This window comes from Tamandua tetradactyla, chromosome 7, assembly GCF_023851605.1.
Source record: "Tamandua tetradactyla isolate mTamTet1 chromosome 7, mTamTet1.pri, whole genome shotgun sequence".
Taxonomy (NCBI): Eukaryota; Metazoa; Chordata; class Mammalia; order Pilosa; family Myrmecophagidae; genus Tamandua; species Tamandua tetradactyla.
This window is the reverse complement of record NC_135333.1, coordinates 48,760,639-48,788,628: the sequence shown is the minus strand read 5'-3', so window position 1 is coordinate 48,788,628 and position 27,990 is coordinate 48,760,639. Positions and strand designations below refer to the sequence as shown.

General features: G+C 45.9%; 1 protein-coding gene and 1 pseudogene across 7 annotated transcripts in view; both read right to left on the bottom strand.

Moving 5' to 3' along the window:
• FRMD4A (FERM domain containing 4A) overlaps window positions 1-27,990 on the bottom strand; it is a 452,880-nt gene that overhangs the window by 272,066 nt on the left and 152,824 nt on the right. The window contains exon 1 of one of the 7 annotated variants that reach the window (XM_077169378.1): window positions 16,965-17,544. The exons of 3 other annotated variants lie outside the window; for them this stretch is intronic. In XM_077169378.1, coding sequence (XP_077025493.1) covers window positions 16,965-17,117 — 153 coding nt within the window. In that variant the 5' untranslated portion in view covers window positions 17,118-17,544. Of the gene's footprint in view, window positions 1-16,964; window positions 17,545-27,990 lie in introns of those variants that run through there. 3 more of the 7 variants (XM_077169368.1, XM_077169371.1, XM_077169367.1) reach the window with 3 other exon arrangements.
• LOC143689652 (complement component 1 Q subcomponent-binding protein, mitochondrial pseudogene) lies at window positions 12,263-16,925 on the bottom strand (annotated as a pseudogene).

The following is a 27,990-nucleotide window of genomic DNA, read 5'->3' as shown; positions in this document are numbered from 1 at the left end:
GCCTTTTGCAACCTGTCTCTCTTCTGCTCTGCCTTTGTGCACTGTCATCGAGCCACGCTGTCTTCTTGCTCTTCCCCAAACAGGCCATGCCTGTTTCTGCCTCAGGGCCTTTGCACCTGCCCTTCCTGCTGCCTGCCCTTCCTCCCCTCACTCTTTTCTTGGCTGGATCATTTTTGTCATTTGATTCTCAGCTCAGGTGTTAGGATGTCGGGAAACCATACCAGATGACCTTATCCTGCTTACGGGTTTACCCATCATCCTACTTGCTCAAGAGAACATAAGCTTTCCATATATTTGGGAGTTGAGGACAAACACAGTATGAACATACTGGCACTCAAAACCCACTGTGGTTCGAAGGGAGTATACAGAGAGAAGAGAACTGGACCAAGAACTGATCTTTAGGGTTTACCCATGTGGGTAGAATATGGAGCAAGCCAAACAAGCAATGGAGGCTGCAAAGGGTCAGAGAAGGAGGAGAAGCCACGTGGCACTGGGAGAGAGGCCAAGGGAGTTGGCGTTTCCGAAACCAACGTCTGAGTAAAGCCCCAGAAGACTTGACGAGGGTGAGGAAGCGGCAGTGGAGCTCACAACTAAGTGGTCCCTGAATTGAGGGGGTGAGGGCAGTTGTCGGTGAGCCATCCCGGGGTGTGGCAGGCTCCACGGAACTTTGGAGAACAGATGGGAAGACTCAAATTTGATGGTAGGTTGAGGAGAAAAGCACCAAGGGAGAATTTATAGAGAATGCTCCTGAAGCGCTGTGGGGAGCAGAGGGGATGGAGAGCCCAGGGCAGGGGCTCAGCATGACAAGGGCTTTTTCTTTGGAGAGGTCTGGGATGGGTCATTATTCCAATCAACAAGACAGCCAGGAAGAACGCCCAGGTACCAGGACCTAAAATTTCCCAGAGAAGTGGTGGGTGAGGATACCTGCTTGCTTTGTTTTTCCAAGATCTGGAGATCTTTTCTTTTAAGATTTTCTTTAGGATTTCCATTTCTGATTTCTCTTGTAAAACAAGTGGCTTGTTTTACAGCCAAGTAAATCTGGTTTAATTTAACATCTCCAAAGTGAATTAAGTGCATTTTTCTCACAATTTGGGTATCTTTTTTCTTTTATATGTTTTTGGATTTTTCACTTAATAGATGCTCACTGTAAAAGAAACTGGACCACACAGAAGCGTGAAAAGAAGATGAAAATGTACCTGTAATTCCACTACCCAGAAATAACTGCTGTATCACAGGACAGTTGGCAAAGAGCAGAATTCCAAACTGAACCAGAGGCCGTGGTTCAAATTGCACGCTGAGTGAGGAATGCTGCAAATGACGTGAAGTTTAGAGCTTCAGTGTCCATGTCTGTGACATAGGGATGGTGGCAGTAGCCACTGGCTTGCAAGGATGTTCTGAGTTTTAAATTATACAATGTCTCCAGAACATACATCCCAGGGCCTGGTACAAAGGAGAACCCAATGGTGTTCACTTTTGTGATAATGACATTTCCCTCCCAGTTCTTCCATGTCAAAGTTTTCCCCTTACAAAACTGGGATTGTTTTGTGTGAACAGCTTTGTATCCTGTTTTTGTTTCCACGCACCATAAACTTGTGAACATTATCCTGTAACATCCATTACATTTCCCCTTTTGTTCTACAGTGTGCTATTGCAATAGTCATCCCCGAGCTGGTTTGAAAGTGTTGTGTATCCCAGAAAAGCCATGTCCTTTAATCCTGATTCAAATTCATAGGGTGGAAACCTGTGATCAATTGTTTCCATGGAGACTGACACACTCAATTGTGGGTGTGGCCTTTTGATTAGATGGAGATGTGACTCCACCCATTCAAGGTGGGTCTTGATTAGTTTACAGGAGACTTTAAAAGAGCTCATGGAAAGGAAAGAGCTCAGAGCTAATGTAGACACAGATGTTTGGAACTGCAGAAGCCCCAGCATACAATTGCTTTAGAGCCAACTGAAATGCAGACATTTGGAGATGCTTGGAATGCTGACAGAGAGAGCAGATGCCTAGACACAGATGTTTGGAGATGCAGAGTCTAGCAGATGTTGCCGTGTGCCTTCCTATGAGATGCTAAGCAAGCCAGAACCCAGAGTTGTGTCCTGGAGGAGCTAAGTGAAGGCCCACAGATGTAAGAGAGGAAACCACTGGCATCAGAAGCTGGAAGCAGCGGCACCGGGAACAACGGCCAGCAGATGCCAGCTACAAGCCTTCCCATGTGACAGACATCAGCCTTTCTTGAGGTCAAGGTATCTTTTTCTGGATGCCTTAGTTTGGACATTTTTATGTAAACTTGTAACATAATAAATTATCTTTTAAAAAGCCATTCCATTTCTGGTATATTGATTCTGACAGCATTTAACAAACAAATACCCCCCCCTCCAAAAAAAGAGAAATGCATATTATCATTACTCTCACAGTATCCAACATTTTCACCCTTTTAGAGACAATAGGACTCAGCTTGTTGTAATCACACATTCAGTTTGCCTTATCAACAAACCACCATAAAGCGTGTCCTGGTTTGTTCTTTACAAAACAAATCAGAAGGAAAAATGTCCCAGTGCTGGGCTTGGCCGTCAGCATGCAAACAGACCAAGATGCATGCTTTTCAGTCCTCTGCCCCGGCCTGCCGCCTCCCTTTACCTCAGGTTGTTTGCATAGAAGTCAATGGAAGGAGAGACCTCTTTCTAATCAGATAGGAAACCTACATGCTTGGCGGGTCCGGCTGGTAGAAAGTAATGGGAAAAGGGGGATAAAATGGGAACCAGGCTACGGCGGACACACTCCCCACTGCCAGCTGCCTAGCCAAGTCCTTGGCAGCACATGCAGCACCTCCCAGGCTCACAAACCGAGACCCAAAGCCCCACACCCAACCTTCCCAGAATGCCACTGCTCCAGGCAGGAACGTCACTCAGCTGAATTTGTGATTGTGACACTAGATTGTAGGGAGGCAAGAAACCATTAGCAAACTGTCTTTAGAACCAATCTGAATTTTTTTTCCTAATCACGTACATTGACTTCAATTTTTTTTAGCCATGGACACAATTTTCTTTTTTATATGGGTCCCATTTTTCAAATGTCACAGGGTCTTCATGAGGCATACATCATATTCAATTGTGTAAAATAGTCATCCAACCTGTTTTTAATCATTTCTGCTCTTCGGGGCCATTTAGTGGGTGTTCCATTTCATCTAACCTGATTGAGTGATGTTCAAATGCACAGAAAAGGATGTGGAGGCTGGTGGATATGACCCCTCCGTTCTGCGGATAAGCTATGATACCCTTTGGCATATAGGTGGGAGCTGTCCCATGAAGTCCGGGGTTGCAGTTCCCTCCTTAATTAGATACACATAACAATACCAGATTTGCCATCATGGAGCCAGTGCCCTGACGGGGTCTACTTTGTTTTGGAATTTCAAGGGTGTTGAAAGTCCTACAGAGAAAACAGGGTTCCAGAAAGGCACACTGCAAGGTAAGGGTGAGGGGTGGAGTTGGTTGTTGTCCGATGCTGGGAGGGGGCGAAGGGCATTGTATTATACATAAAACAATAAGTAGGAAGAATAGTTTCATATTTCTAGATTCCCCCATTCTTGGTTTTATCCTTCAAAATTGGTACTGTGTGTGAAAAACACCAGGATGGTTTTGTTTTAAGCCCTTTCAATTTCATCTCTGGAGCTACTGAAAAGGACCTCCCTGGAGATCTAGAGCTCGAGGAGTGCTTAAATGATGGGTTAATGATCAATAATGAAACCACTACATTTATTGAGCACCTTAAATGTGCTATAGAACATGCTGAGTGCTTTCTCTTATATTCCTCAATCTCCAGCCAACCACACAACAAATTGATTTTGACCCCATTTTCCTGAAAAGGAAACCAAGGCTCAGGAGCATTAGTGGTTTGGCCAAGTTCATGCAGCAAGTAGATGGTGGAGCTGGGACTTGGACTTATGTCAGCATGGCACCAGATCCGCTGTCCATCTCAGGTATGCCAGGGTGCTGATCGAAAATCCCCCGTGGAGGAAAAAGCAGATACTAGTAGATGTGGCTGGATATTTTCCTTAATGACACAAAACATTGTTATTTGCCCATAGTATCTAATGGTGAGTTTTAAGATTCAAACAAGTTGACTTGAATCCTAGAGTGGTCCTGAGAACCTGGAGACTAAGGTGAGTTTGAATGAGTGAATGGAACCCTGCTACTCTCCAGGGCAAAATCCTGGAGGGCTGGAAGGTACTCGGTTTTGAGTGTTTCTGAAAAACCCAGGTTATCAATAAGTCCCACACCCAGTTCGGATCCCTTTTCCAGCCCCACCTTGGGCCCTTCCTCAAGGCCTGAGAACTGAGTGTCGGCTTGTCCAGAGCATTCTTGCTAAATAACTGGCTTAGACAGTTGTGAACCGACTCAGCAGGCTCTGAATGAGACTAAAACCTAAACAGTTTACTAATAACGAGATTATCCCCCTTCTAGGCTGGCTCGAACTCCGTGTAGATGTGTGTGGGAAGGCAGGGCTGGCCTTTAAGCTGAAAGATTAAACAAATAGGAGATATATTTGAGAGGTTGTATGGCCTGTCTGTTTACATTTGTGGGTCTTACTCTCACCCTTCCTCTTTGGCTTATACTTTATCACAAACACAGTCCAAAGAAAAGGGAGGCAGTGCAAGGAAACCCTTCTTTAATCAAGAGAACATAGAATCTCATATTTCGAACCTAGCTGGGAATTGGGAATCCTTGGAGTTATTTCTGGCAGCAATATTAATTCAGAGGGTTGAACAAATTACTAGCCTCCAGCTCCCCCATTCCAGTCACTGTATTTGTGTCTTTGCGTCTCTTTGGCCCCCAACTCTGAGCTTGTGTGTACGATACGCCACTTGGGAAGTTGGTCATTGCGTGTTCTTTCTGTCTACCTCTGTCTGTGCTTGCATTGTTTTTCCTCTTTGAGAACCCTTCCCTCTCCTTTGGCTGGCTCTTTGGCTTTCTCCTGCATTCTACAAGGAGCACTGACCCATCCTCTGGGGAAGTCCAGGAATATTTGTTATTAGAGTGACTTCTTTGGCCTCTGGGGGCTACTTCCCTGCCTTGACAATGTTTTTTCCCCTACTCCCCTGCCAGGTTTACACAGCTACCTTGAATGTGGTAGCAAATACTGTATTGTATCCTTTCGGGTGCCTCTTAGTGCTAACACACCATCTAGCATGTACCTCAATAAATGTTTGTTGTTTGAAAAGCTGACAACCGCAGTGAAGGCAAACCTTCCATGGGATGCTTATTCTCTATCAGAACCACGCCGAAAGCTTTGCATTCAAGGACTCATTCATCACCACAGAGATGTTCCTCGTTTTGGAGGGGAGGAAACTGGAGTTATGTAGCAGGTCAAAGATCATGCTGGAATTGAGATTCGGCCCCAGGCTCTCGGATGCCATACCTACCAGGACGCCCTGTCAGAACCAGTGATCAACTGAAACAACCACGAGGTGAGGCAGGCGGATGTCTGGGTTAGGGTTAGCAAGGCTGGAGAAGTGGTGCAAAGCCCATCCAGCACAAGGAAGGAGGGGATGGTGTGAGGGGTGCACAGAAAGGGCTTTGTCCTCAGCAGAGTTCTGATACCGACCCTCCAGGACATACCACATTGTCCAGGGCTTCAAAGACTGAACCCTGGGGCCCCCGGGCTGTGTTTGAATGCAGGCCCGACAGCTCCTGCTGTGCGGTCGTGGGTGAGAGGTGCACAGCTCTCCATGACTTGGTTTTCTTCTGCATAAAATGAGACACTAACAGGCCCTGTCTCTTATAAATGGGAGCTACTAGCATAAGAACTTCCCACTTAGACCAAAGCAATGGAAGCTGGGGTTAGAGGCAGAGGCTGGGTCTTGCATGGGATTGCAGACGATTGGAGACCTCTGTTTTTTTAGTTCAATCCCAAACGGAATAAAATCACTGCTGACCAGCGCTTCTAGAAGAAGACAGAGAAGAGCAGCACAGGGACTGTATTTTATGGATTACCAAACACAGTGTGCTGGCCAAAGGGGCTCGAGGCAGTGCTCAAGTGGCTGTGGGCCCAAGGATGGGCAGAGGGAGCAGATTTCCTAGGAAAACTGCCTCCGTGTTGTGAAGTCAGCAAGAGGACACAACCCCTAAATGCAGAGATTCAGAGCAGGCTCAGCTGGCCTCTGGTTGTTACAGCCCTGGACAGTGTGACGGGACCTCTGTTTTCTCATCTGTAAGATGGGTCATCATAGGACCTACCTCATAGAGTCACTGGGAAAATCAATGTATATGAAAATCACCAGGAATAGTATTAGATAAACACCATTATTTTATTTTATTTTTTACAGTTGTGACCAGACAAATAACTTCCCTGGAGACTTGAACAGTTGCCTTGATTGAGACGTAATCTTGACCAAAGAGAAGGGACTAGCCCAGACAAAGTTAATGAGACTTCCCAGCAATCTGTGTATTTTATTCATAGAAAAGGCTTAAATAGGGACATTTCATTAGACAGCATTGGCTGCGATTTTCAGCCACAGGGACTTGCATAGGACACGTCTTCCTTTCAGCCGACGCGCCCTCCCTGCCCCCCTCCAATGGTAACAAGAGAATGTCCAGTCACAGTCCAAAGCTGTGGATTTTTAATTACTTTAGATTCACTATCATTAGGTAACATTCCCTAAATATTCTGAAGAGACCTCTAGAGGATGGCACTTTAAACAATGGCCAGGTTGGGTTAAAACAGCTGCGCCAATTTTTTCATGAGCTGACCAAAGGCGTCATGGGTAGAGAAAGCAAATTAAATATGACATCAAGCTTTCAAAGAGGGCCACCCTGACCTTGTCCATGCCCTCGACTCTCACCCCCACAAACAGTAAAAGCTGGCATTGCATGTCCTTTCTGCTGCCTTTCCTGGACCAGAGCCTCAAACCTGGTGGCAGCTGCAACTTGCCACCCAGGACGCAGCATCAACAAGAACCTCTCCTTCTTTGCTTAGAAAACGCGGGGGGTGCCCTGTACTCTCAACGTGGCCAGGAGAGAAAGCAAGCTGCACATTATTTGGCCATGTGAGGCTGCCCTAGAACTGGGCAGTCGTAGACCACATTTGCTTAGGGAAGCACAAACAAAGGCGGGTGTAGGAGGGTACGGATCCGTCTGGAGGGCAGAACAGAGCGCTCTTTAGATTTCTAGGAACCTCTCTCCACTGACCTACATTCTGCTGCTCTTAAACACACAGGACTTGGGAGCCCAGGGCAGGCATCTGCCACCTACTTCGCCAAGCTCACCCACCAAGAATCTTGAGCAGCAGCTTGTTTATTTCCTGGTGGACATTTGCTGCCAACAGATTCCATTAAATTTCCTGCAGAAACTTAAAGGAGGATGTGACAGTTATCATAAAATAACAATCCTTTTCTTATTTTGGAAATTGAAGTTTTGCATTCCCTCCCCCCAAGAAGTTAAGGAATCTTGTTTCATTGACCGACTCATCATTTCCCAGATGAGAGGAAACAAAAAGAGCTGGTATCTTTAAATGCGTTTTTATTTTTTATCCTATGAAGAAAGGTAACAATGGCTTAACATTTAACGAGCATGTACTGTTTATCAGGCTTGGTCTAAGTGCTTTACAGATACTACTTCATTTGGTCCTAAGGATAATACATCATCTGGTAGATAGTATTATTTCCATTTTGTACATGAGAAAATTTGAGCTTTAAATGAATCAGTGCTTTGTCCTCTGACTTACTGCCTGGAATTTAGAATCTTACCCAATTCTCTGATTCCAGGCTAGACTGACTTCCCTACCCACCCCTGTACCACCCCCCCCTCCCCCCAGCCCTCCTGGCTGGCAGGTGTGGCCTGTGACCGAGTTCTCACCCATGGGATGTGATTATGAAAGCCACTGAGAGTTCAGAGTTAGCTGCTGCAAAATCGAATGTTACGTTAATTGATGTACCCTATGAAAAAATTACTCGGCTGTCTACGGGGGCAGCATTTTTGCTGGTGGAGCCTTATGCCTGAATTCTGTCTTAATTTCAATGCCATGTTTGCGCTCTCAATTTACTGGTGCACTGCCTGAGCTAGGAAATCCTCTTCTAATTTACAAAGATAAAAAATAGACCCATGCCTCATATCATCTTTCAAAGGAACTTAGATAATCAGATTGCACAATACTCATTTATTGGGAACCCATCTGGTCTGGTGATGAGATGAGCTCATGCCCTGGAGAAGGAGGAAAATTCCCTTCTGAAATTGCGGTGGAGGCTTCCAGAATAGGTCAGCTGCAGCAGGGAGTTAGGACGATGCTTAGTAGGATGTGTTCCTTGCTTTCAAGCAATATGCTCAACATTCTTGTAAATGGCATATAGCACATTATGTCTTTTACATAACAAGGAATCATGATCATTAGGTCTAATAAGTGTAGCAAACCTGTTCTCCGCCTGCCACAGTGACTTTAGGCTGGTTCAAGGTCACTCTGCACTATCCCCATTCCATCCCTTTGTCTTGTTAACTCTCTGTGCACACAGTGCCTCCTCAGGTAGCTGCCCCTCACATCTCAGAACAAGCCTGGTCCCCTCGTACCTTCTCTCCTGCCACCGAGTGTCTCGTCTTCAATGCACAAACCTCCAATTTTAATTATATCTTTTTATCATTATTATATTAATGCTGGTGAATGAATGAATGATTGCCAGGTCTCCACCACTGGGAGGTAACCTCTATAAGGACATGGAGTCATGTTTGTTTGTATTCACCACTCTGCCTCCAGAACCCAACACAATATCTGGCACATAATAGATGTTTATTTAATATCTGTCAGATGGATGAGCAAACACATGAATGAATGAATCTTCATTTAATTAATGGAGAAGCTGAGGTCCAGGAACCTAAATAGGCCTTACCCAGAGTCTTCAAAAAACTAGAAATAGAATTTAGGACATTTGACTCTGCAACTGTAGCTATTCTTCCAAATGATCCATAGTAGATCGTAGCTCCAGAGCAAATGTCACTGGGAAACTGGAGATGCCCCCACAGAGGTCTCTTTTCCCATGGAATGGTGCAAAGAATACCAGACAAGGCCTCAAAGCCTCAAAGTGGGGCCCTTATTTAAATGGAGATGATGGTACGATCTCCCAGGGGTGCTGGGAATCATAAATGAGAGGAGGAAGTTGAAAGTGCTTTGGAAACCATCAAAAGATCTGCATGCATAGTTTTCTTAAAGTTAGGAAGTGTGAAAGACTGTCTCCGAAATGATGGGGTTTTGAAAAGATCCCTGTGAGAGAGAAATAGGGCATTTCAAAGGTGTTGAGCAAATAGATTTTCCATTTAGTTAAATAATTTTTGCTTTTCCAAGGCAATGGCCTAGAAATGAGATTCTCCATCATCTCCATCAGCCCCATTCTGAGAGACTCCAAAATAAGCATAAATTTAAATAAAACTTTAGCTATGTTCTTTCCAACTGGATTGTGTCCCCACGCCCCACCTAAGTAGAAATTTAGGAGCCCTCGCTGCTCAAAGGTAGGTTGATGTTGGTCAAAGCCAAAATTCTGAGTTGATTTCCATAATGCTTTGGAAATAGATTAGAATGTGTTGGGAGGAACTAAGTCAAAGTGAGTGGTGGTTGATGTAGTATCTGAGAATTAATTTTAAACCTCAAGTGCAGTATTCTTTCTCTCATTGGAACAAAAGAAGGTGCCTTCAAGGACAAGGAAAACCTCCATATCAGGCTCAAAAATATTTCATGAATAAGATAAAAACAGTGGTTTTACCTTGGCCATAATTAGGAAATTCAAGAATGAGAGTTTTGCTTCCGGTCCTTTTGCAAACGCATAGTGCAAAGGCATGATTCTGAGTCAGTATATGAAAATACCATTGCAGAAGTCTGGGTGTGTGCAACTTGACTGCTCTGGTCGAAATGCAAACATATCTTCCTTGACTGATAGGTACCAACAGCCTTAATGAGTGGCAGAAAAGATTAAAACAAATGCACAGATTTGACCAAAGTTAAAAAGAAATCCAGTGAGTTTTCTAATTGTTCTTTCTTGGTGCAAGCCATTTTTTTCCTCTAACCATTAACACATGTTGTAGATCATTGGAGAAAAGCTAAGCCCCACACCATATGTAGGCATTAAATAATATGAAAGGCACAGCCCTTTGAAAACATACATTGCCATAACGAAATGATGAAAGGGGAACAGCAAAAATAGCAAATTGAGAATCAAAGCCTTGCTTTCCACATGTGGAAACATTTGTGTGAATCATGGCATAATCTGCTGGCCCCAGATTGGTGTATTAGTGCTGCAGCCAATGATGGGAAACTCAATCTCATTTTTAAGGAGTTGCTCAACCTTAAGAAGAGTTACCAGGGACATCATAATAACTAATCATGTAGACAGGGGAAAGAGGTTGCATTTTTCAAAATAATTTATGTTTCTAGAACCTCTCTCTTCCAGGTGCATGATTTCCACTGGGGAAGAAGACACTCAAGCTGCTCTCTGTGATGGTCAACCCTGCCCCGTGTTTGCAAAGAGATCTCCTCCATTAGCTCGAGCAACATTCTGCTTTTCTTACGATGACCATGGGTAATGTGGCATAAAGAGCTCATTACAGGCTGATTCTGTATCCACAGAGAGTATTAACCACCGAGTTAGAACTGCAACATCAAAATAGAAAATACTCTACCTAAATCCTTAAAACTTGGGTTATCCTTAGAACCACAGGCCCATATTCCTATTCAGAGGCTCCTGGAAGGATGCTGCAAACGTGCCCCGTGACAAGTCTTTCCCTCTAGTTTCTCCAACGCGGAATAGATCCTAAAACTAGAAAGACAAGAGGACCAGGTGTGTTGCCTCTTTTGTGCTTGGCTCAGCAGACATTAGAAAATAGAAGACGGTGCTGACAGCTCTCATGGAGGGTGCAGTTTCTACAAATGAGAAAAAAAATCCACGAAACTAATGACATCCACCTTAAAAAAAATCTGAAACAGGTTTACATATGCCATCCATATGTGTTCTATATCTCTGAAGCCAGAAGCAATTTATGGCAGAGCAATAGTACAGACTGTTGGTCTTATTTTATTTTTCCTACAGTTCATACGGCACAACCAGGAGTGAGGCTGGATTGGGTGGGGAGCGGGGGGTAAGGAGGTGGACTTGCCACACAGCTAATGAAGCTCTAACTCCGGGGCTCCTGGCTTCTTGGGATCCCTTCCAAGGCCTTGGGGTGGCTCCTAGAAGCATGTTCAGACAGTCACACTTGGAAAAGTGAGATGATTTAATTGTCATCAGTTATGATCAGTGTCTCTTTCCACCCTGACTTCCGCTCTATTACAGTCTCCCTCCTGGCCAGGTAGCAACGGGGTGGCGGTGGGCACTGTTTCAGAGTTCAGCCAAGGGGAAGTTGAGTTTGGGTTTAGAGGGTCAGGTCATTTCCATCTATAGTCCAGTTACTGTAGTTGTACAGGGTGGGAAAGGCTTCCAGCCAAACACTCTACACGGACGTGCTGACTTGCCCCCGGTCACAGGTGAAGGGCAAGGCTGGAGGTCCCCGTGAGACACTGCTGCGTCTGACAGCACCTAGCTGTGGAGGAATGGGACCAGGGGAGGAGGATAAAGGTTTCAAATGTTGGGAGTCAGAAGCTAATCTGTTGGGAGTCAGAAGCTAATTTAAATCTGATTATAAATCAGTTTATAATCATCAGACCCATCAAATTCTAAGTGGAGGATTCCATCCTCATTGACCCTTGAGTTTACAAGTGGATTTTCTCTCCCATCAGTTGTATATATGAGGTACAGCATTTTTAACTGCAAAAGCACATACATTTTTTTCTTTATTGAGGGAAATAGAATGTGCTAGATTTTTTTTTTTTTCAGAATTCCTATGTTCGGAGGGCATTTGCTGGTCATATTACTATGAATAGCAAGCATGTCTGTAACAGGTCATATACAACAGAAGCCTGACATAGGACTTTCCAAATTTGACAACCATATGAAAAGTTTATACAATATTTACACAAGTTGTGGATCTGAGAGAAATCTTTTAAAACTATTAATAATGAGGGCGGGCCGCGGTGGCTCAGCGGGCAAAGTGCTTGCCTGCTATGCCGGAGGACCTCGGTTCGATTCCCGGCCCCACCCCATGTAACAAAAACGGAGAAACAGAATACAATAAAACAAGAAAATGTTTAAAAATGTTTCCCTTTCCTCCTTCCTTCCTTCCTTCTATCCTTCCTTCCTTCTCTCTGTCTTTCCTTTAAAAAAAAAAAAAAAAAAAAAAAAAAAAAAAAACTATTAATAATGAAAGAACATATTTCCATCAGCTATGCTAAAGGAAAGACAGTCTTGGTTTTCTCCTCCATCTCTATAGAAAATATTATAAAATCATTGTCTTGTGAAGAGGAGATCAAAGGATGGGCTGCCAGAGAAAAGTATAATAGGATGTGATAGGCTGTTAACCAATAAACCTCTGTTATTTTACTGAATTTTGTTATGCTTATGAAATTTGTCAGCTTTCTTACACTTATAATTCATTGTCATTTTCCTTTCACACCTAATTCTATATTTTTTAAAAGTTCTTTTCCTTATAGAGCTTCCCCCCTACCAATTATATAAGCAGGTGAAGCTCATAAAATTATATATCTTTTTAATGCACGCTATCTCCCATCAAATGAATCTGAGGATGCCAATTTGGGTTCTTATAAGCAGGTAACTAACTCTTTTTTAAAATTATTTTATTGTTTTTTTTTTTGGAGGAGAGAAACCAATTTTATTTTCCATTGCAATTTCCAACAAATGAATAGTAAACAAGAGTGCAGTAGAAATCATTTAAATTTGGAAAGTTTTCCATGATATTAGGCTGATAACCCAAAGCACGTATATGTCTGGCCTTCAGAATAGGTTTTGTTCACTGGCCAAAGCCTGCCATAAAATAAAGCCCTCCGTTGTCTGCTCTATTGGCCTGTCACAAAACTTTTGAGGTCAAGAAAGGTAACATATTCTGGGTGCTCTAGGACTACGCTGAGCTCCACCAACCCATCTGCAAGGCTGTCATCCACCCCTCGGTTCACAAGGAAATCCATTAGGCGGCCATTCAAAGCCCAGCCCAGAGACTCCATGCGGAGTGTGTAATTAGTGTCTTTCCAGTCAGACTTGTCAGTGGAGTGAAAGCTCACTTCCCCGATGGAGAAAATGTCTCTCTTGTCCTTGTCCTGTCCAACCTCATTCTCTGGATAATGATAGTCCAGCACAAGGGCCTCCTGCCGTCATTCTTTATAACTCCAACCACAAAATGGGAGTTGACATCAGTTCGGGCTCCAGCTCTTCAGCCTTCTGCCCTTGTGGGGGCTCCTCTGCCCCACTGAATGTGGGTGGGATGCTAGTGTCAATGCTGAAAGTGACAATGATCTTGACCCCAGCAACTTTCAGCATTAATGTAGCTTCTGTCCCGTTCACCTCCAGCTCCCAACCTCCAGGCATCTTGGGGAGGGACTTATGCTTCTGGATCTTCTCTTCCTCCTTAATCTTATCACTCAGGAATGTAGCAAAAGCTTTATCTCCTAGTATGCTGCTAGGAGGGCCTGCGGGACTGCAGGAGGTGGGGCCCATGGCCGAACTCTCATGAGCACTGAGCAGTCTGAAGGGCCGGGCGCACGATGGGGCAATGGCTGCAGCAGTTGCCCGAGCAGATGGGATGGGTCCAGCAACTACTGGAGCCCAGGGGACCAGGCAAGCAGTGTAGAAGAGGCAGCGTCGTGAGTATGGGGTGGAGCAGCGACCTGTGCAACTGCTAAGGACAACTAGGGCCAAGCTGCCCGAGACCTAGAGCACTGCCAGTAGTCCCATCCTTGCATGGGCAGGTAATTAATTCTTATCTGGGAGAGTAATGTGATAAAGAAGCACTGAGCGTGCAAGCAAGAGGCATTTCGGAAAAATGAGGGTTCCTGTTGAGAAGCGACTGGAACCAAGCTACAAGCCCACTGCCCAGCCGTGAGCCCCTGTTTATGAATGTGGCAGAGAATGGGAATGAAGAAAACTCTCCATTGCTGGAGAGGAGTCAGTTCTAGCAAAGTGTACTGCCGAGTAACAAATAAGACACTGTTATGTTTTGGGGATTGCATGGGTTCAATCCTGGAATGATAAAAGCAGCCAACATTTATGGAGTGCTTCATGTGTGCCAAGTAGAGTGCTTGATTTTAATTATCTCAATGAATTCTCATAATAACCCTGTGAAGTTATTCACTTATGATACTTAGTTTTTAGTTGCCCCATAATGCTTTTAGCCCTCTCTTATCAGCTCCTACGAGTATCAGATTCACATGTTAAAAATACAGATTGCCAGGCCCTCTTCTCATTAGTTCTTATGCATTGAGTCTATGGTGAGGCTCATAAAATTATATATCTTTTTAATGTTCCCCTACCCCCAACAAATGAATCTGAGGCTGCAAATTTTGGCTCTTGTAAGCATCTCCTCTCTACCCTACAGTAGAGTGAGGTTCCTTTGGCTCTGTCACTTTTGAACTGACTGCACATTAGAATAATCTGGAAAACTTTTCAAATATACCAATACCCAGGCCCTACATCAATTCAATCAGAATCCCTGTCATGGAGGCTGGGCATGGGTATATTTAAGAGCTCCCGTGATGAAGCTAAAGTTCAGCCAGGAATTGGCAGCCATTGCTTTAGCCAAGGGAGAAACTACAGATTTTGAAAATATTGCAGAAACCAGATACCTAAAAATGGCCATCAGTCATTATGCCATTAATACATGCACACACTCTCAGCAAATTGTCCCCAAGATACAACACAAGAATAACAGTGTATTAAAAGATAACAGTTTCACATTTGTGCATACTTGAGTATTTACAACCTCCTTTCACATCTCCCTCCCTATTTAATTCTCACAACTCCCATTCTAGAATGGAGGAAACACTGTGAGAGGTTTAAAAAGCTCTTGGCAATGTCTTCCCAGGCAAAGTCACTCTCTAATTTCTCTCAATGTCCTTATTTTTTGAAATGCATTACTAGTTTTCTTCACTCTCACCCAGTAGGCTCTGAGCTTTGGAGAGCAGACAAGTCTATCACTCCGTATGTCCGTTTAACTCAACCCTGCTTGCCCACGTCCATTGTGGTTGGGGGCAGGTTAAAGCTGCCTAGGAGTCCCTAGTTTTGCATGGAACTCAGACCACTGCAGCCCAGCTAGCTGCCTTTTGCTCTTGGCTTTTCTACCTTCTTTACCCGAGTGTAGTTCTGTGGTTGCTTCCCGATGTCACCTTTTTAGCTTTCCCCTTAGTATCTGCTTCCCAGACCTCCCATGGGTAGGGCATCCTGGTTGCACACGGGCTGTGCCCAGAGCTTCTGTCCATGGCTGACTGGCCAGGCCAGGGGACCACAGTGGGAAAGCCCACAGGACCATCAGCCTTGGGATTGCGATGGCTGCGACAAGCCTGGGCACATAGCTGCTGTCTGGTGTGTGTCTGCTGGACCTAACTGAACTCAGGTTGAGCAGGAATGCATTTTTCTCCAGGCTGGTGGCTGATAAATGTTCTCTTCGGTTCACTTATAATGGAAGGGAAGTCCTAAAAAAGGCCCTGGTGATGGGGCTCACCCACCCTGATTACATGGCTTCAGAAGCCCCATTTTTATAAAACAGGTGAGACACATGAGAAAAGATGAACAGGGAGATGCAAAGAAAGTGGGAGGCAGAGGCAAAGAGCCAGGGCCCTGAAACGCTTTTGCAGCTTGAATCTTGATGAAGGAATCACCCATGTGCCAAGTTCTGTAGCGCATCAACTCCAAGCAGGGCTTCAGGACACTTTGAGCGGATGCAAAGACCCTGTTACTGCTGGGATCCTGAGGCTCCAGGGCAGGTTAATTTTCAGAAACCATCTGCACGGTCTCCCTGCTGTCTGCAGGAGGGGACTGCGGGGAGGCTGCCCCTTTAGGAGTCAGCCCAAGGAGGACGCTGTTGGCATGTCCTTTGACACAGTCCAGCTATGCCACGGGGAAGGGTGGGGAGGGGACGCTGCTGGTCCTGCGAGGTTTAGCTGTGACTGCTCATTAAGGGATTATACTCGAGCCAAATGACTACGAAGACTGCAAAGGCCAGCTGTGCTTGCCTTATTGCAGAGAGGGCTAGCAGAGTGAGAAGGGCCTAAGCCACTCCAGTCTGCCTAATGAGATCAATCAGGTTACCAAGCCCACTAGCTAGCGAAGCATTTGAAAACCAGGTCACTGGCTGCCCTGCCATCCCCCCCGGCTCAAGCCGTCTGGTTTTGCTCAGCCGAGGCAGGGCTGTCAGCACCGGACTCTCCCTGGTGAGTGGGATGGGGGTGGGGGTGGGGTCTGGCCTCACGCCAGCAGTCTGGACGGACGCCCGGGAAAGCCGACACCCTGGTCTCCCCATTTTAAGTGCTCTGCACCCCCCACCAATTGACTCGGAAGTGCCAGCCTCTAGCAGAAGCTTTTTCTGATTTGGGTGTAGGCTGAGTGCAAACGTCTGATTTCAGAGGTCACCGTGCAAGCCGCGGAAGGGGGAGGCTGGAGGGACAGCTGAGCCTCAGTATCATTGCTCAGTGCTGTCCCCACCTGCCCCTGGTCACCCTCTTGCCACACACCCTGGGAGAAAATCTGTCTCTTTCAAGAGGAGCCCCAAATAGTGGCAAGAGCACCCTCTTTCTTCGTAGCCCCCCTGAAACCTTGGCTTAAATCCCAGGGTGCTGTCATTTACTATCTGGGTGACCTTGGACAATTTACCTCCCTCTCTGAGTTTCAATCCCCTGATCTATAAAATACCTGCTTTCTATGTTTGTTTGTTTTTGAGAGTTGAACTCAATATCCCCAATAAAGCCCCTCATGCAGCATCCAACAGGGAGGAGACGGAGCTGGATAACGTTAGCATCTCCCCCATCCACAACCCATGCGTCAGAGATCCTTCCCCACCCTTCACCAATACTTTCTCCCGCTGCACAGAAAGGTCCCGGAGCCCCGTCCCACCTGGTAGACATTCCGGCAGACACACCTCGGGTTCAGCAGCAGTTTCCGGCAGCTCCCCCCTCGGCACGTCCTCAGCGCCCGGCCAGCCAGGTCCCACACCAGGCCTCTCCAGCCACACACCCCGTCCTCGGGACCGGGGACCACCGCAGCCATGCCAACTCCGGGCCACCTCGGCCCCTCTCTGGTCCTGGGCCCCAGATGCAGTAAAGGCCAAACTTCACATGTCCCGAAGATTGAATCAGGCAGGGAAAAAATGCAGTGGGAACGGCTGCTGCCTCCTGTCCATCCTCCTCGGCCCTGCCTCCCGTCTCTGCCACCCCCACAGGTCTTCAGGGACCGTTTTCCCTCAAGGATTAGCAAATGGGTCCTAAATCAAAAGACGTTTTCTCCTGTTCTCTGGGCACTCACCAGGGACAAGGTAAAAATAAACTCCGGCAGGCAGGTCACAGCACACTGCTCCCTCTTGGAGGACCGCTGTGCACCCTAAAACTGGCTTCTCCGGCTGGGTGGACAGAATTTAGGGGCGAGAGCACATCCCAAGTCTGGACCGAGTTCTCCTGGTGACGGGGCTCGATGCAGAGCCAGAAAGCAAAGGGAGCTGCAGCCTCTCCCTGCCAATGCTCCCATGACATTCCATCTATTTTCTTAACTCTTTAAAACTTAGAGGGCCAAAGAAATTTTGTATGGCAAAATGAACTGCCCAATTTTATACTAACACTGGGGAAATCGCTAGTTCTGTGAGCCATTTGTGAAGGCCAGGCGTTTTCTTTGGAAATCTCTCAAGTTTAGATTAGGATGCAAACAGCTGTAGGAAAACTTAGCTGATATGTTTATTATCAACATACAAGATTTTTGGAGGAAAGTGGGTAAAGGGAGGTGAAGGTGCTATACCCCCATCTTCCCCCGTTAGAGGTTATTTTCTACAAAAGCTCCTGAAAGGCCATTTCCTATTAGATAAGCGGGATGGAGAGCTCTGCCCAAGGGAAGCTCTCCAATTGAATGTGTAATGGCTATTTGAGATTTCAGTGGAGTTGTTTTGATTTGGGGTTATTTTTTACACCCATTTCAGAAGGGTATCTGTATTCTAACTCAGTAGATTATATGCCCAAAAGTAAGATTCCAAAGTAGGACAGGGAGGCAGAAGGAGGGAGGATGCCACTGCAGCAGAACCTGTTCCTTTCAGATAAGGGACTGTTGGATAGTCACCGTGGGAGTTACTTAGGTTTATTTTGCCTTCTGCACATTGTTCCTCCTTATTTGTTTACTCGTTCATTTATTTAGTATTGGTCTCTTCAAGACTAGCTTTTCATACCATCAGGAAGACCCCAACCTCCTAAGCTGCTGCAATCAGTTTGCTGGTGTCAGACAGACCTGGGTTTGAATTCGGCTCTACCGCTTGCTGTCTGGTGACCTTGGGCAAAATAATGAGTGCCTCTGACTTATTTCTTCAACCATCTGATAGGAATAATACCTAATTGGAGAGGTTGTTGTGATGGTGAAATGAGATGATGTCTTTTAGCTGGATAAGGCAGGGCATGGCTTTTATTCTTCATTTTTTTCCTTTTGGGAAGCACTTACTATGATAGGACAATTCAGTGCCATCTCAAAATCAGATTCGGCAAGATTGTTTCAGAGTTCGTGGTTCTCAAAATTGTCTTTTCTTAATCTGCCTCCTCCTTTTGTTGTGGATCTTTGCATCCATTTTATTACATAGGTTCAATCAATATGTGAAGACCATTTTCATTCCAACTCTTCTTTGGTGAGTTTTGTCATTTTTTCATGAATAATGGCTTTAGGGTAAAACATTATGCATGATTTCATATACTTATGTAGATATGCATACCAGTCCTTCATCTCCACATGCCCTGTAATAAAACTGGGATGCTAATGAATCTTGCTTTTCTACAGACACCACTTCAACAGTACTAGATTTATTAAAAAAAAGGAAGGAAGAAAGAAAGGGAGGGAGGAAGGAAACACATGAAAAACAATGTGGGCAATGCTTGTTCCATTAATGTTCTGCCTTGATATTTTTAAGGGAAAAAAAATAAAAAACAAGTGCACGATCTATTGCAGTCGGCTTCTGCATGTGTGCTCTGAATTAAAGAACTCCATCCTCTGGAGAGCTTTGGCTGTGAACCCAGGCCCTTATCCAAAATGTGTCATTATGGAATAGTTAGGGCCAGTTCTAAAGGTATTGTTTTACACTCTGTGTAAATGATATGTCTTTTTAAAAAGTTACATACATATGTAGCTTATGTTCTGGGACTCTTTTAAGTCTAAATGTGCCATGATAAGTTTTAAACATGTCTAAGTATGAACACATGAATTCCTGAGAACAGAAATAGCTTTTCAAACTCCCCAGAAGCCTTGATGACCTCAGTGTGGTGAGGAGCCTGCAGGTGGGTTCTGGAATCTGAGGCTGACTGTGCATGGCAGCTCACCTCAGAACCCATGAAAGCACAGGCAGGCAGAGACTGCTGTGCCCAAAGCTGCTGCCTACTTTTCCAGCCAGCGTCTTCAGTTGTGTCTCTGAAGCTGTCCAGGACTTTCAGAAAAATCTTTCTCTCATTTAGAGTTTTCACAGGGCCGCCTTCCAGACAGCACTGTAGAAGCTGTGTATGCAGGTAGCTCCACCAGCCTGGATAATGAAACCCTGGGCTTCAGAAAGGGATTTATAATTCTTAGTGCAGGTTTTTTGGGTTTTTTTGGGTGCATGGTCCGGAAATAGAACCTGGGTCTCCCACATGGAAGGTGAGCATTCTACACTGAACCACCCTGCATTCTCATTTAGTGCAGTTTTAAACAGATAATGAAAGATGGGTGGTAGATAGAAGACAGACATATAGATGTGTGTGTGCATATGCGTGCAGATGTTTATGTACAATACATGCACTTTAGGTCTGTGCATAAGTACATGCGTGTACATGCTTGCTTGTGTGCATGTGTGGACACAAGTTTTTGCTTGTGTGCTTGCATATGTACGCACATGTGTGTGCCCACACACGTGTATGTGTGGGGGGGTGTGCCTTCACCTCCCACTGGTGCAGAGTGACCTGCCCCTGCTGTACAAACATTGTGATGGAGCTGGGATGTGACCCAGGCTCACCAAGCAGACAGAAGATCTGGATTTGTCTTACTGACTCCCAGCTCCATTTACAGAACCTGGGGGTTTTCTAGGCACTCTACTATTTGGAAGGTTGAGCAATGAATCACATGATGACCCCTGGGGCTCTAAAGGGTGATGCATGCTGTTTTAAGGGCTAGGAAGACCTGACCAAGAAAAATCATTGCATCCTGGGCCTTTCATGAGCCAAGGTTTGAGTGAGCGTTAGGATTGGCTCAGTGGCTGGATGCCTCTGAATGCTTTGAGGAACATCGTACACAGAAGCTAGATTCCACATTTGGGAAGGGAAACAGGCAGAGATGTCTAAAAGAGCTGCCGACCCTGGAAGGAGGCGGGTGGTGCCCAAGCCGGAATTCCTGTCTCAGGTAAGACTGCGCTCCATCCCACCTTGCCCAGCTCATGGGCCAGCTGCAGGGAGCTGACAGGCCCCTCGCCCAGCTACCCTCTCTTCACAGGTCCCACCTCAGTCCATCTTGGCCCATTTCCTGATCGCTGTGCCTCTGCATTTTCCATCCTTGCTCCCAGATCTTAGCAGAGGGATTTTCTTTAAAGCAATAGATGCCTTTGACTCTGGAGATGTTTTAAGACATAATTATCTCCTTGAAAAAGACACAAACAACTCTAAGGTGAAAGTAGTGTGTAGCACAATTATAAACAAAATGCACAAGTGCACGGAAACAGCACCCACACTGAGGCGTATTATTTATAGCAACCAAAGAAACATATTCAGAAATGCAATCCATGTCATGAATCTTAATTACCCATGATTATTTTCTGCCATCCATTTTAGAAGATGTCAACTGGAGATTGACTGGAGCACGCCCTCCGGCGAGGCCAGGTCAAAGTCAGCTACAAAGACGCATGAACAGCATTTAAAGAGGATTTTCTTGGATGCTTTTTGCTACCTTTCACTGACAGACTCCAAAGGCAGAGGGCAGTTTCTCCACCATTGGAGCCCAGGCCAGTTAAGATCCATTGTCAAGCCACTTCACTTCAGAGGCCAGGAATTAAGGCCTCTGCACAAGCCTGAGCTGTACTCTCAGAAGAGCTGAAGAGGATCAACAGCGACTTGTTCTGGCACGAGGCTGAGAAGATGATGGGAAAGTAAATGGATCCATGGTGAGGAAAAGCAGTAGGTTGAATTGTGTACCCTGGTTTAGCCGTGTTCTCACCGTGAAGCCCATCCCTGTGGGTGTGAGTCCATCACAGGGGGACCCCTCGGAGATGCTATTTTTACTTAGGGTGTGGCCAATAAAGCTCGGTGGCCTCTGGTCTGGATTACTGGAAACCTTATAGTGGGAAGAACCGGGAAGCTGGGATCAGAGAAGGCCAGGGGCAAAAGCAGGAAGTCAGTGGGAACCCTGAAGAAGAAAGGAGGGGGCAGCACCATGTGCTGGAACACAGATAAATGCAGCCAAGACTCCCAGGACTGTAGCGAGCCAGCGCCCGAATGCTACAGAACTGACCCTGGAAGGAAGCAAGCTTTCTAGGCTCCGAAACCATGGACAACAGATTCCTGTGGTTTAAGCCAACTTGTGTGGGATTTGTCATAGCAGCTATAGGAAACTAAGAGATGGAAAAAGAAGGAATGCACTCAGAAATAGTCTGTCAATTGTATTTTTAGGTTCCTCTTTGGAAAGTCAAATATTTCTTTTAAGTTTGTGGGCAGTTAACAGATATGCCCTAGTTCTGTGTGCCATATGGAACTTTTCAGCTCTTAGCTGCTAATCCACATTTTATTTCTACATTCCCTGCATGCCTTCCAACACAGGACTCAATGTAGATTTTAATCTACTACTTACTTAGTTCTTCCCATCCACTGAATGCTTTTGTTATTAAATGTCCAGATAAAATAAAATACTTCTGGGTCAAAGTTGGATGCTTGGTTCTTCAAATGAAGTTGGATGCTTGGCCCATAACTTTTCATTATTGTTATTTTTAAAATAATCAATTTTATTGAGATATCATTCACATACCGTACAATTCATCCATTAACAGTGTATTCAATCTTTTTAGAGCATATTCACAGGATTATGCAACCATCACCACAAGCTAATTTTAGAATATTTTCATCACCCCCAAAAGAAAAAGAAAACCTTACTCATTATCTATCACTGCCCATTCCCCTGCACTGCCAGCCACTGCCATCCACTAATCTGTGCTCTAAAGATATGCCTATTCAGGACATTTCATTTAAATGTGATCTTCTGTGACTGGCTTCCTTCAGTCAGCATACTGTATTCAAGTTTCATCCATGTTGCAGCAAGCATCCGCACTTTATTTCTTTTTATGGCCCAATAATATTCCATTATTTATCCACTCACTAGTTGATGGGTATTTGTGTTGGTTCCACTTTTTGGCTATTATGGATAATGCTGCTATGGACATACATGTATAAGCCTGTGTGTGGTTTCATTCTTGGGTATATACTTAGCGGTGGAATTCCTGGTATTGAGGAGCTGCCAAACTGTTATCTATAGTGGCTGTACCATTTTACATTCCCACCAGCAACTCCGAGGTTTCCAAATTCTCCACTTCCTCACCAATATTTGTTTTTGTCTGTCTTTTTGACCCTGGTCATCCTCGTGGGTGTGAAATTATGAGATGGTAGCATTCTTGCTTTCCGAATTGAATTCTGTGACATGTGCCTTTGGGTGGGGGCAGCAGGCCGAAAGGGCTGTTTTAGGGTCTAGACTGCTGTGTGGGGATCTGCCCTTCTTGATTTAGCCCCAGGCAAGCTGCAGCAGATGGTTTTGGAAGGCTGAGGCTGGGGTGCCGAAGAGCCAGCATCTTGCCCCCATTCTGCTCCTGACACTCTGACCCCTGCTACAGGACCAAAGTCCAAACATTTTTGGAAGTCCCCATTTATAATCCCAGCTCCAGCTCTTGGGGAAAAGGATATTTATAAATAGCATTGGTAGGGTTCAGTGGATGGGTGATATGGAAAACCTAAACCCAAACAATTCTGTGAAGTCCCAAGGCATTTCAGGACCACTTACTAACACATTTAATCCCATATTTGGGTCTGGAAAATGTCACAGCTTCAACGAAGAGTCATCATTGCATCATCATTTCTAAACCTGAGAACCAAAGAGACCCGTTTTTATAAATGCTAGGGCACTCGCTATTTTCATTTTAGGCGTAGGAGGATAAGTTTTTTTTTTCCCCCAATGCTTGGCTGTGTGTTTAAAAATATTTTGGGTCCCTGGGAAAGTACAAGAGGGGCAGGAGTTGCCCTCTGGCTTAGGCGCTCCAGAGCCGCAGGCCAAACTATGTTTAGAATTCTTTCCCTAAGGCCTATGAACCATGAGATAAGTGCTCCTATGGCCATACAATGATGTCATCTAGCAATCACCCTGAATCCCAGAGTGCTCTCATTTCCCCTTTAGAAACAAAATCAGGGCCTCCTGAATCAGAAATGAAATGTGTTCATCCTTCCTCTCTTTCTTCATCTCTATTTGGTTCCCATGGGACTTAGCAGCCAAGGATGATTTTTGAGCATATATTTTGCCAGCAACTGTTTACACAATTGTAGCCTGATGGGGAAATATAAATATATATGTACCTCATTTTGTTTAGGGGTTAAAAACACCCAGAAGAGCAATGGTTTGGGGTCTGTAAGCAGAGAAGTTATAAAATGGGAGACCTATTCACAAAACGGAGGGCTGCATGCTGGAAACATGGGTCTCCACAAACAATGGCAGAGAGCAAGAGAACTGCTTCCTTCTCTTTGAAGAAGATCAAGATGAGTTAATACACAGAGCAGAGCTGTCTAGGAGATAACTGACACTTTCCTTCCGAATAGGGACTGAGAAGTTAGAGAATTTGTGTCGAGAAGTTGAGAAGAGGTTGGAGGATTGTTCAGTGAGGAGAAAGTGAAGGTTTCCCTAGCAGCCATAAAGGAAGCAAGTCGAATTTATGAGAGGAAAATAGGGATAAGAATGCTTAGTTTATACCCACAGCTTAAGTTCCCTTAAACCTTGACCCTATTGGGTGGACTAGGTTGTTTGTAATACATCTTACTTTTACATGCTATTTATTTCTTGTAAAATCCCTTTCCTCCCTAAAATTCCTCCTCCTAATTCAACAATCTAGCTTTTTGTTTAGCCCTAGTGCGTTGAACTTAATAAGAATGTCATGACTACTGAATGGATGAAAAATGTGCATTTTGTATAAAAGCACAGGCTGTGGCTTTTCCTCCTTCTCTTGTGTGACCTTGTAAGCATAAACTCTACCCGGGAGCAAATGAGGTTTCCTAGCAGGCCTCCTGGCTCCCCTAGTCAGGTCCTCGGGTTAGCCCCACTTTTCCCTTTCTTATCCTGCAATTAAGACATCACACAGGCGGACAAAGACAATGCCAGAGGCTTGATAAATGGGGCCAGATGACCCCCCTACCAGGGGTGGGGTTGAGGCTGCTTCTGTAGGTCAGATGCAATTTTGGTGAGCTAATGGTTTGGGGAAGCCATTTTCTAAGCTCCATTTTCCTCTTAAAAAGCTTTTCTCAAGGGGAAAAAGAAAGTCCAGGTATAAAGGATGCCTGGTATCAGAAGAATTCAGTGGCAGACAGACCGCTGACCTTGACATCAAGTTGGCCCCTCCCCTAGTGCCCTGGGTTATTAACCTCATTGAGTCCAAGCTCTGGGAATCAAATGACGTCTTGGCTGCATCCGGAATTTAGAGGACTCCACTCAAACTTGGCTATGGCAGGAGATCTATTTTAGTCTAGTCTGTCACAGTTCCTCTGCTTGCTTGAGGAATCTCAGGTACTCAGTGGAGGACTTTATAGAAGATAGGTTAAACTCAAAAATACATTTAAAAAATCTTTTTACCCTAAGTCCTCTCATTAAACAACACCCATAACAACAGTGAGAGAAAAACTCCAAATAAAACCAAACATAAAACAACCATGCATTGAGTTTTTCGATGGAAAGTGGATTAGCCAATGAATTGGACTTTCGTATCACAAATACAAAGTGAGCCCAAAAATGGATTCTTTGATAACAAGGCCTGTTTTAGGAGAGGCATGTTAATTTAGTGAGTTACCTGGAGTGCTGCTGAAGAATACAACCAGCACGTTCTTACCAAAATCTCTCATAGACAAAAAATATTTGGAGTGCTGCTTTTTGGGACCATTTAAATTAGCCTGACTTATGGCAGAACAGTTGTCCTGCACCTGTGGCTAACTGAGGCTGGTAGATACGGGTTAGCACTGGGTCTGAGGATTGAAGCAAATTATGCCTAGGAAATCTGGCCAGTGGCCAGTGGCCATAGGCATCCAAAGTCATACCTAACATTAAGGCCAAGGTGAATCAGTGAGTTTTAAGCAAGCAATCAAAAATACCTGTGAAGAATGAATCTAGAGTTCAGGTCGACCAGGAAGCCAAAATCTGGGGGGTCTGAAAGCAAACATTTCAAAAGATGCAGGGAAAGGCAAGAAAAGTGGGTCACAAATCTGGGCAGAAGACTGGAAAGAAGCAGAATGGAAGGACCTGCTCTGCTGGCTTGTGCTGGTGGACTTCTCATTAGGGCCAGATTCAGCTCCTGGCAGGTGAATGGAAATTGGACAAAGCAGCAAGGAAGCTACTGAGGAGGCAGGGAGGCCTGCCAGCTTACCTGCCTCAAATATCAGATGCATTGTATTTGGACCAGCCAATTCCTGAAAGGCCAGGGGCCTCATTGAGAATTTAAACTCAGTGAGTCCCTGCTTCTGCAGAAGGTTCTTTTTCCTCATTTGGAATAAAGCAAAATCCTCCTAGGTGAGGCATCCCTGGGATTGGAGAGCCAGGAGGGACAGGGAAGTGATCGATGGACAGAAATGGAATGCCCTTTAATGATGCAGAAACAAAGGTGAGGAGTTAAGATTGGGCTCTGCGGAGCCGCTTCGGGCTGAGTGCCTTCTGTGAGTGCCTCTTAATAAACCCCGACAAGGGCCTCCTTGTTCCGCAGCTGGGACTGGCTCCTTGTTCATTCACCGTTGTGTTGGGCAGGTCCCAGGGCTCCTGCCTGAGGGCTTTTCTCACAATTCAGCAGCTGGTCACTCCCCCTCCAGGGGCACCCACGCTCTTTACACCACTTGATGGGATTCAAAATGTTAAACCAGCAATTCGCAGGGCAGAGGATTTGTGAAACTCAGTGTCCTTTTGGCCTGTTTCATGAGCCCCTTCATTGCTTCTGTGAGGTGTAGTATCTTTCACCCGCCAGGTTTCACACCCTCGGGTTCCCAGGTTTCAGACACTGAGCGTGTTTTCACCACTGATTCTGCTCTGCACCACTCCCGAGCCCACAGACGCAGCAGCTGCTGCCCTCCAGGACTCACGTGTGAGCCAGCTCACTCAGGTGGGCCTGGAGCCATGTGCGTCCCTTTGAATTCCCAGTCCTCACTCACCCTGACCTTTCCTGCATCTGCTGGTTTGCATCCTCATTCCTGGGCTGGGCCTGCCCACCCCTCACAGTCCCCTGTTCCTGGACCACTCACTGCTGGCCATGCCACTAGCCTGACCTGTTGGCTGTGGTAGAAAAGGAGGCTGGTTCCCCTGCCAAGCAAAGGAAGCTGGGAATTGGTGGTGCCCATGGACATAATACTTGGGTTTGGGAGATGCAGTGGTCATAGACAGTGGCCCCATTTAAATCCCCCTGAGCACTGGTTGGCTTTAGCTGGTGGGTGTGAGCTAGAGGCAAGCACTGGCCTGGGAAGGGCAGCCTGGATCTCCAAGCGTCTGGGAGGAGGTGCCATGTTGATGTCGAGCAAGGACGCTACTGAGAGTAGAAGGTGGCAAGAGTCGGACAGGCCCTCAAAGCTCCAGCCCTGGCAGGTCTTATACCCACAAGGGAAAGGAAAGGAGACCAGAGCTGAGGACTGGCCTGGGTACAACCTGGTCCCTAGGAGACAAGATTTAGAGTGATAGACCCTGCTTACTCTGGGGGTCAGCTTCCTGGAACTCTACCAGACTCCACCAGCGCTGATATAGGGCAGAGGAGCTGGGTAGATTATCACTGTGACCGCAGGGAGCTAGGACGGTGGGGTCTGAGACCCCCTCCCCCACCCCTCTGGTGTCCTCTGCCAACCATACAAAGAAGCCTCCTGCTGGCTTTGCAATCTCCATGACCCCAAACTGCAAGTCTACATCTGCAAGTTCTGCTGAGAGGATGCACACGGCTGGCCTCTTCCCCAGGCAGAGGCATTTCTGCCAGTGCCTCCTTCCCATAGACTCAGGGGCATCAATCCTGGCTGCCCATTAGAACCACACAGGAAGCTTTTAGGAACTGCCTCTGCCCAGGGTTCTGATTTTATTGGTCAGGGCAGTTGGAGGACTTGCTCTTGTGGCCTTAGAAAAGCATCCTAGAGGCTCTAAGGTACAGCTGGGGAAAAAAAAGAACCTCTCACAGACCTTCCCCAGGGCTCAGCTGTCTTGCAAAGGAGGTTGTCTAGCACACAACACCACCCAAGAGTCCATCCAGGCCAGTGGAGCTCATCTTCCAGGGTGCGCCAGAGCCACCGGGCTAGGGTAGAGGCTGGGGAAACACACCCCTCTGGGTGTCACCAGACGGTTTGACTCAGGAAGTCTGGTGGGGAGCCCTGAAAATCTGCATTTCTATCAAGTTCTGCTTCCAGAGGTAACTCAGATCCACTGCTCTGGGCCCCTGATGCCGCCTCAGTCTTGGGTTTAGAGCCGCTAGGAGAAACAGAAGTGAAGGGCTCTGATGCTGTCTTCACCATCTCCTGGGCCCCTTCCTGGACACCTTCTTCCTGAGAACTGCCCTCTCACCCCTGCGGCCCATGGAAGGAGCCCTCCTGGAGAGTAGTTGGCTCGTGATAAGGGTCAACAAATGGTCCATTTCCCGGAAGCAGAATGACACATAACACCTGAGGACCTTCCACCCAACGGTCCCCTACTCCCA